This window comes from Bison bison, unplaced genomic scaffold (assembly GCF_000754665.1).
Source record: "Bison bison bison isolate TAMUID 2011002044 unplaced genomic scaffold, Bison_UMD1.0 scf7180017864254, whole genome shotgun sequence".
NCBI classification, from domain to species: domain Eukaryota; kingdom Metazoa; phylum Chordata; class Mammalia; order Artiodactyla; family Bovidae; genus Bison; species Bison bison.
The window spans coordinates 2,456,888-2,467,386 of record NW_011494826.1 but is presented as its reverse complement, the minus strand read 5'-3'; the positions used below and the strand labels follow the sequence as shown (position 1 = coordinate 2,467,386).

The 10,499-nt window shown below is 33.6% G+C and overlaps 1 protein-coding gene across 1 annotated transcript in view; it reads right to left on the bottom strand.

The window, feature by feature from the left end:
* Nucleotides 1–3,047: 3,047 nt before the first annotated feature.
* LOC104994175 (chromosome unknown open reading frame, human C14orf39) overlaps nt 3,048–10,499 on the bottom strand; it is a 74,319-nt gene continuing 66,867 nt past the window's right edge. The window contains exon 19 of the mRNA XM_010847660.1: nt 3,048–3,247. Within this exon, the coding sequence (XP_010845962.1) occupies nt 3,048–3,247 (200 nt within the window). The remainder of the gene's footprint in view (nt 3,248–10,499) is intronic.

The following is a 10,499-nucleotide window of genomic DNA, read 5'->3' as shown; positions in this document are numbered from 1 at the left end:
ACATTACACCCAACAACTGCCAAATATACACTTTTTTCAAATACGTATAATTTGTTTACAAAGAAACTACATGATGGCTCAGATGGTAAAGAATCCACCTGCAATGCAGGAGACCTGAGTTTGATCCCTGAGTTGGGGAGATCCCCTGGAGGAGGGCATGGCAACTCACTCCATTATTCTTGCCTGGAGAATCCCCATGGATAGAGGAGCCTGGCGGGCTACAGTCCATGGGGTTGCAAAGAGTCAGACAGTCTGAGTGACTAAGCACATATACATGGGGCTACAGAAGACCCAGATTTAAAAGAATAGAAATCATATGTTAAATAATCCCAATGCAATCATATTAAGTACCAGTAAAAATAAAATATTTACATAACTTCAAATATTTTGAAATTAAATGCACTTCTAAATAATTCATAGGTCAAAGAAGTTGAAAGATATATTTAACAAATAGTTTGGGAAAATGATTATACTACCCACAGCAATCTACAGATTCAATGCAATCCCTATCAAATTACCAACGGCATTTTTCACATAACCAAAAAAAATTTTTACAATTTGTATACACTTACTCTTTAATTTCCTCCACACAATTTAATTTATGATTGCATTTTTCTTTTTTTTTAGACTCCAAGAAATTTTTTATTTTTATTTTTTTAAGGATTTGAACATTTTTATTTATTTTTTTAATGCATCTGGATTTTAAAAAGTGATTACAGGTTTTTCTATTAAGTGGTAGTTTTATTTGTTTTGTTTTTAATTTATTTTAATTGGAGGCTAATTACTTTACAATATTGTATTGGTTTTGCCATACATCAACATGAATCCGCCACGGGTGTACACATGTTCCCCATCCTGAACCCCCCTCCCACCTCCCTCCCCATACCATCCCTCTGGATAGAAAGTCCTCACTGCCTCCTTTACAAATTCAGATCAATCCTATAAATCCAACAAGCATTTAATGAAATTGTACTAAACACTAGCTAGTAAAATTATGCAATAAAAAATGTAAAACTAAAAATAGGCAACCTTCTACGAAAGAATTTTATAATCTACATACCTTTAAAATCCTAATTCACGTCCTACCTCTTCAATGAATTCTTCCCAGGCTTTCCAGTCCATGATGACAGAATTAGAAAAGAAAGGTTTCTTGAGCCCTCAATCTCTTCCCTTGCAGAGACCAAGTTATAAGCTATAGAATGTGATTATTAACTATTTTATTTTAATATGCTATATTGATTCCTACACTTGTCTCAACTCAATTTTAAGTTCCGTAAGTATAAGGACTTAGGAACTTCCCTGGTGGTCTAGTGGTTAAGAATCTGCTTTCCAATGCAGGGGACACAGTTCGATTCCTGGTCAGGGAACTATGATCCCACATACAGCGGGGAGACAGCCTGTGCACTCTGGAGCCTGAGCAGCAGAACTAGAGTGAAGTACAAGAGCTGTAACAAAGATCCCACATGCTCAACTAAGCCAAATAAATAAATATTTTTAAAAATTTAAATACTATATCCTTAGCAATTTTATGTGTCCTCAAAATGTCACACACAGTGTAGATACTTTAAAAACATTTATTTTACCTTTACATGGTAAATCTAACCATACTTGTTTGCTAGACATTTCTCTATTTAAGAGTAAAAATAAACCATGCCATCAGTGTGTTGCTCAAAGCTAAAACCAGTTTTGAACCTCTAAGTAACAAGGCAGTTACAACATTTTTATCCTTCCTCATATATAGTTAGTGTCTTTATTATGTCAAAACCACCAATTAATTAAATCATACACAATAAAATTAATAGTTGATATAAAAAGAAAAATTCCAGCTTTTTAACTGAAATTTTCATCATTCAACCAGCTGTTGAAGATTTTTAAAACAGTCCAAAGTTTCCTTAAATTCTTTCTACCCTTAGTAATACCATCCTTTTGACTTCTAAAAAGATTGGGAAGGTTTAGTTACTACAATTGTGATATATATAGACATCCTGAAGAAGTGAGATTGATTTTCACCCAAAATTTGGTTTGGATATTGAGACTGGTGACACCACACACTCCAAAAAGGTATGACAAGGCTTATTACTTACAGAATAACATTTTCTGGGGAGAACAGACCCGATCTGAAAACCTAGTCTGAAAATGGCAGAGAAAGGAGATACTAGCTTTGGGTTTTTACAGCAGTTAGGGATAGGCCACGACAAAAGTTCCTATACATGGTTTTGAACATTCCACTGATGGCAAAGGAGGAAACTCCTGGGCTTTCTAACCAGCTTGACCAGATGTGGGGCAGGAGGGGAAGAAAACAGGTGAGGCTCAAAATCTTTCAGCAGTCACAGATCAAATTATGAAGTCAGACTCTTTATTACTTCATAACTCAATACAATTAATTTTAAACAGCACAGGTACAAAGATATTGAGTAATTTATACAATTTCATCAAAATTTATTCTTAAGCTATATAAATGATTGACAAGCAAATATTATTAATAATACAAAACATAAAGGTGAATTTTTTGTTTGAAGACAGGAATCAAAGTTTTAAATGTTCTTCAAAAAGGTTTAAGCAAAAATAAATATTAACAGTATCACCATTAATGCAACCACTCAACTTTCATAAATTACTCTAGCCATTCACATTTAATTTTCTTCTAGTAAAGATACCATCTTAAAATAATGAGTAATATTTAAATTTTTGTTGTATTATAAAAAATAACATTTTATTCAATATCAATAGTATAAATTCTTCAAGATCATTATAAAGTATCACTCTCTTTACTGTAGCAGTGAAGCATAGTTTCTCAAAGAATATAGCTTGCAAAACCAAAACCAAAATAAATAATGATAGTAATGCTGCAAATAAAAATAAATGTAGATGACCCAGGCTTAATTTCCTTCAATATTAAATCAATATAATCAAATAATGTTACTATGGTAACCCATTATTTCTTTAATCAACAAAAGAAAGTGGTCTTCATAGTTTAAGTAACAACATAAATTTATGCCCTAGATAATTGCAGAGCAGTAAAATAATTCAATAAATAAGTAACTAGTTCAAAAAAAAGTAAATTGTGTGGTATTTTGTGAGGAAGATGAAAACCCTTTTACAGAAGAAAGTCCTGAGTTTTGATCCTGTTCAAGTGAAAATGGAAAACTAAAATCATCTCTTCCAGCTCCAAATGTATGAGTTGAAGAGTCTGATGGAAAAGAAAAAGTAAAGGCATCTTCTCTTTCTGGTTTCCCAAATAAGTTTCCTGAGGAAGATAAATATTACAAAGTCATGCAATTTATGTTACATAACTCTACAACCTACCAAATTTCAGTACAGAGCATACAATAAATAGGGTAACATTAAATCAGATATTTAATTGTTTTCCTCTTATGTGCAAAGCTTTGTCTTTTGTACTATGGAAGGTTAAACAGCTTCAAACTTAAACCCTACTTTGATGCAATTTTAATTCAAGTATATAAAGAGTGTTGTGTTAGTCACTCAGTTGTGTCTGACTCTTTGCGACCCCATGGACTGCAGCCCGCCAGGTTCCTGTGTCCCTGGGATTCTCCAGGCAAGAATACTGGAGTGGGTTGCCATTTCCTTCTCTAGAGGAATCTTCTCAATCCAAGGATTGAACTTGGGTCTCCTGAATTGAATTCTTTCCCATCTGAGCCACCATGAAAGCTAGTGTATAAGGTAGAAAAAGGAATAAAAAATCTCAGATGGAGAGAATAGCACAGAGCAACAGAAACAGATGTGCATAAGAAATATAAGGGAAACAGAAATCAATTCAACTTACCAGAAGCATTGAGAAATAACAGAGTTATTAAAATGGAATTAACAAAGATGAGCTTGAAAATGAATGAATATCCAACTACCGAATCTGTACTTTATTTGGTAGATAAGATGAAACCATTAAAAGTTTTCAAGCAAAGATATGAAACGATTTGAACTACTTTATAAGAATTTCTCAAGAGATAATAAGAAAGACTGGAATAGGAAAATGTTTAGAAATGGGGCTAAACAGGAAAGAGATGATAAATGCTTGGCATTACCTAAAATCATAGAAAAAGAATGGAGGAAGATCCAGTGATCTGAAACATACTATATAATTCAGGTTTATTCAACTGTTATTTATTGAGTAACTACAATATACTTTTCATGACATTGTTTAAGGAAATTGACAGAACAATGAAAAGAGTTTTATAGTTTTATAAGGAACTTTTGAAATCAACTTCATAAAGAATTATTTAGTTAATGATTCCAAGAACTGCCATTAAAGAAAAATATTGTTTTTCATTCAGTATATTAAGACTATAATTGTAAAATAAAATTTCAATATCTTAATTATAACTTTAATTACTATTTAACAATTTAAAATGTATAGCAATCCAAAGACTTATTTGAAATAAGTCTTTTAAAGGATCTATATTTTTTCCACAGAGAACCAATTCAATTAATACATTAAGCAAAACAATTCACTTTGTGTCATTTTGAAATTTCATATATTTTCAAATATCTCAGTTACTTTACCCTAAGTAAAGTTGATCCAACCAGCAATAGGTTGGGTGGGTGGATGGATGAACAGAGGGATGGACAGATGGATAGACTGATCTTGAGTTCTTCCTCTTTCCCTTTCTCACTTCATTTTTCCACTGTCTTTGGTATACATACGTAAGACTTAAACAAAAGAAAATAGCTATAACATAGCTAAAGATCCAGGAAGAACTAAAAATCTTAAATCTCCCTTTAAAAAAATGAGTCTGACATTATTTTAATTTCAGAAGAAGTTCATATGAAGTATTCATAAAACTATGATCACTATAAATAAAATAATAGATTACTATTCAAGATTACTGTGTAGTCCAGGTGCTGGGGAGAATTCAAAGGTGAATAAAACAGAGTCTTGCCCTCAAAGAACCTATGATTAGAAAAGATTTTGTATATATTCATAAGTAATTACAGCATAATAATAGTACAGGTACGAAAATGTATTTAAAAAAGAGAATCAGAAAAGTAAAGGGGAGAGCTTTTTCAAAATAGAAAATAACTTTTATTTCGATATAACTAAAAATTCAGAAAAATGTCTTAAAATTTATAATTTGTGATAGGATGCACAGCAGTCTCATATCTAGAAATAATCTAATTAAATATGGCTACTTTGCTTTTCTCTGGAGAAGGAAATGGCAACCCACTCCAGTATTCTTGCCTGAGAAATCTCATGGGCAGAGGCACCTGGCGGGCAACAGTCCATGGGTTGCAAAAAAGTTGGACATGACTTGGCAACTAAACAACAAAACTCTGCTTTTACCATGTTTTAAAAATGACTAATGGAAAGTCAATTCCAACTGCTGCCTGTCTTGTCGATCTGGGAAGTTTTCATAAACTAAGTAACTCAGTCTTCAGATAATATCTTCTTTACTTACTGTTAGACAATCAGGGGAGAAGGCAAGGGCACCCCACTCCAGTACTCTTGCCTGGAAAATCCCATGGATGGAGGAGCCTGGTAGGCTATAGTCCATGGAATCGCTAAGAGTCAGACACAACTGAGCAACTTCACTTTCACTTTTCACTTTCATGCATTGGAGAAGGAAATGGCAACCCACTCCAGTGTTCTTGCCTGGAGAATCCCAGGGACGGCGGAGCCTGGTGGGCTGCCGTCTATGGGGTCGCACAGAGTTGGACATGACTGAAGTGACTTAGCAGCAGCAGCAGCAGCAGCCAACCAGGGCCCCAAGTTTTATAGTTTAGAGAATATTCTTCATCCAGCTCCTTTTAGGGAGACACTTTTTTTGGAATGGAATGTCAAAGGGGAAATAAAAGGTTTTATGGAAGAGCCTTGGTCTTGAAAAGATGGTTAGAAAGAGATGGAAGTTGAGGATTTCAGGAAGAAAAGTAGGTAAGAAAGTGTGGGCAGATTAGGAACGCAGTGAGTTCTTCAGTATAGCCAAAGCATAAATTATTTTAATAGGAGAAAAGGCTTAGGTTAGAAAACTGGGAGCATAATTTTCTACTCTAGGGGATACATTAAAGGTATTTAACCAGGGCAATGAGATGGTCAATACTGTGCATAAGGAAGAGTAACTGGGGTATGATCTATAAGTAACTTAAAAGGATAAAAAGATCAATTACAATGTTACTGAAATAGCCCAAGTGAATGATAATAAGAGTCCTAAATTTAATTATTTCCATATAATGAAAATAGAAAAGAAAAGTATTTCAAAGAGAGAACTGACACAACTTGATGACCTGTTGAATGTAGTCACAGGCACAGAAAAAAGTTACAATTATGACTGATGTTCTGAGTCTTAGCAACTAGAAAATGGAGATACCATCAGGTACATCAGAAAGAGAACCAGTTTGATTTCAGATATGCTGAGTTTTAAATGTCAACAGACGTTTTAGATATAAAGAGATATCGATTATATAATTACAAATAAAGTCCTATCAGATAACTTGTGAATTTTACCAAATACTTAAAGAAGTATTTATCAATCTTTATCAAGCTCTTCAAAAAAAATCAGAGAAGATGGAACATTTCAAACACATTTTACAAGGCTAGCTTACCTTCATACCGAAGCCAGAGAAGGATACTACCATAAAAAAAAAAACTACAGACTAATACCTCTGATGAATACAGATGCAAAAATTCTCACCAAAATACTTGCAAATCAAATTAACCAAATACTTGCAAAACAAAGGATCACTCATCATGCTCAAGTGGGATTTATACCTAGGATGCAAGGATGGTTTGATGTATGCAAATCAATCATTGTGATATATCACATTAATAGAATGAAAGGAAAAATCAAATGACCATCTCAGTAGCTGCACAGATAACATTTGACAAATTCAACCCATTCATGATAAAATTCTTAAAACATTAGGTATAGAACAAATGCACCTTAACATAATAAACATAATAAAGGCCATTATACAATAAATCCACAGCTAACATCATACACAATAATAAAAGACTGAAAGCTTTTCCTCTACAATCAGGAACAAGACAAGGGTGTTTACTCTCAACACTCCCATTCAACATGTATTAAGAGTCCTTGTCAGAGCATTTAGGCAAGACAAAGAAATAAAGGCCTCGAAATTGGAAATGAAGAGACAAAACTGTCTCAATGGAACAGAACTGAGAGCCCAGAAATAAACCTAAGCATATAAAACTAATATTTGATAAAGAAGCCAGGAATACTCAATGGAGAAAAGATAGCCTCTTCAATAAACAGTGCTGGGAAAATAGGATATTCATATGAAAAAGAATTAAAGTAGACCTCTTATACTACTCACAAATATTAACTCAAAACATAGTAAAGACTTAAAATTTAAAACTGGATACTATGAAACTCCTAGAAGAAAATAAATGAAAAAGATCCCTGACTTGAGTCTTCGCAATAATATTTTGGATATAACACCTAAAAGCACAAGCAAAAGAAAAAACTTCTGCACAACAAAAGAAACAATCAACAATGTGAAGAGACAACTTACAAAATTGTAAAATATATTTGTAAACTATATAGCCAATAAAGGGTTAACATCCAAACTATATAAAGAACTCATACAACTCAACAGCAAACAAATAAGTAATTCAATTAAAAATGGACAAACAGTCTGAATGGGTATTTTTCCTAAGAAGATATACAAATGGCCAGCAAGAACATGAAAAGATGTTCAATGTCACTAGTCACTAGGGAAATGCAAGTTAAAAATGCAATGAAATATCATCTCATACCTGTCAGAATGGCCAAGAAATAACAAATGTTGGTGAGGATGTACAGAAAAGGGAACCCTTGTGCACTGTTGTTGGGTTTATATACTGCTAAAGCTACTATGGAAAACAGTACAGAAGTTCCTAAAAAAAAATTTAAAATAGAACTACTATATGATCCAGCAATTCTACTTCTGGGAATATATCCAAAAGAAATAAAGCACTAACTTGGAAAAATTTCTGCACCTCCATGTTCATAGCAGCATTATTTACAACAGCTAGGACATGGAAATAACCTAAGTGTACACTGATGAATGAATGGATAAAGAAGTCATCAGATATCTAAAAATGCATATAGACATATCAGCCATAAAAAAGGAAATATTCAGCCACAAAAAAAGGAAAAAAATCCTGTCATTTATAACAACATGGGTGGACCTTGAGGGCATTATGCTAAGTGAAATAAGTTAGACACTATATAATTTCATTTATAAGTGGAATCTAAAAAATTGGAAAAGAAAGAAAACCAGACTCACAGAAAAAGAGATCAGATTAATGGTTACCAGAGGTGATGATGTAAAAAAGTACAAACTTCCAGTTATAAGATAAATAAGTACTAGGGATAGAATGACGTGATGCCATAGTTAACATTATCGTGCTATATATATGAAAATTCTTAAGGGATTAAATCCTAAAAGTTCTCATGGTGAAGAAAAAAATTTTATTTTTATTTTATCTAATTTGATGATGGATGCTAACTAAACTTACTGTGGGATACCATTTCATAATATACATACATCAAATGATTATGTCACACATCTTAAATTTTTATTTAAGTGGTATATGACAATTTTATCTCAATAAAACTTAGGGGGAGGCTAAAAAAGTAAGGTATGGGAGTTTAAGAGAATTGGAAGAAGTTAGGAGGGAAGATATGAATTTGGTCATCACCTGTATTAAAATATTTGAAAATGCTAAAGTGAATGAGTGTCAAATGAATGAAAAAGTCAAAGGGGAGAATGTAAATAGATTTAATATTTTAGATAGTAGGCATTTAAAGCATGTCTACAATTGGTAGATTCATTCTGGTATTGTGGTATTTAATAACTATTTATGACAATTCCAAAACATACGTCTCACCTCACTGAATTTCAGATTCAAATACAAAATTTCCCATTTACTTTCACTTAATGTCTACTATAGACTTTTCAATGATAACACTTCTAAAATTAAACTCCTGTCAATCTCAAGGGCTTCCCTAGTGGCTCAGACAGTAAAGAGTCTGCCTGCAATGCGGGAGACCCGGGTTTGATCCCTCGGTTGGCAAGATCCCCTGGAGAAGGAAACGGCAACCCACTCCAGTATTCTTACCTGGAGAATTCCATGAATGGAGGAGCCTGGGGGGCTATAGTCCATGGGGTCACAAAGAGTTGGACATGACTGAGCACCTAACACTGTATAAGACAGTGGCAATCTCAAATTAACTTTTATAGCCTTCCATATTTCAATAGATGTTAATTCTATTCTTATAATTATTCATATCAAAATCTTGGCATCATCCATCTTCCTCTTAATCTTTACATCCAGTCCATAAGTAAATCCTTAACAACTCTTATCTTCAGAAAACTATATAACTAAAATCTCTATAACTATATAACTAAACTAAAACTAAACTAAAAACTAAATAACTATAAAATTTTAATAACTAAAAATCTGTCCTCTTCTCATCATTTCCACTGACTTCAATCTTACCATTATCAGTTTTCACCTGTATTATTTCAATAGCTTCCTAATTAAATCTCCCTGATTTCCCCCAAGCTTCCATAAGGTCTGTTTCTCCATAAAGCAGCCAAGCAATTATTTAAGACCTAATTAAACTTAAAAGCTTTTGCACAGTGAAGGAAACTATAAGCAAGGTGAGAGACAGCCTTCAGAATGAGAGAAAATAATAGCAAACAAAGCAACTGACAAAGAATTAATCTCAAAAATATACAAGCAACTCCTACAGCTCAACTCCAGAAAAATAAGCGACCCAATCAAAAAATGGGCCAAAGAACTAAACCAACATTTCTCCAAAGAAGACATACAGATGGCTAACAAACACATGAAAAGATGCTCAACATCACTCATTATCAGAGAAATGCAAACCAAAGCCACAATGAGGTACCATCTCATGCCGGTCAGAATGGTTGCTGTCAAAATGTCTACAAACAATAAATGCTAGAAAGAGTATGGAGAAAAAGGAACCCTCTTACACTGTTGGTGGGAATGCAAACTAGTACAGCCACTATGGAGCACAGTGTGGAGATTCCTTAAAAAACTGGAAATGGAACTGCCATACGCCCCAGCAATCCCACTGCTGGGCATATACACCGAAAGAGACACGAGTAACCCAATTTCACTGCAGCACTGTTTACAATAGCCGGGACATGGAAGCAACCTAGATGTCCATTGGCAGATGAATGGATAAGAAAACTGTGGTACATATACACAATGGAATATCACTCAGCTCTTAAAAAGAATGCATTTGAATCAGTTCTAAAGAGGTGGATGAAACTGGAGCCTATTATACAGAGCGAAGTAAGTCAGAAAGAAAAACACCAATACAGTATATTAACACATATATATGGAATTTAGAAACATGGTAACGATGACCCTATATGCGAGACAGCAAAAGAGACAAAGATGTAAAGAACAGACTTTTGGACTCTGTGGGAGAAGGAGAGGGTGGGATGATTTGAGAGAATAGTATTGAAACATGTATATTACCATATGTGAAATAGATCGCCAGTCCAGG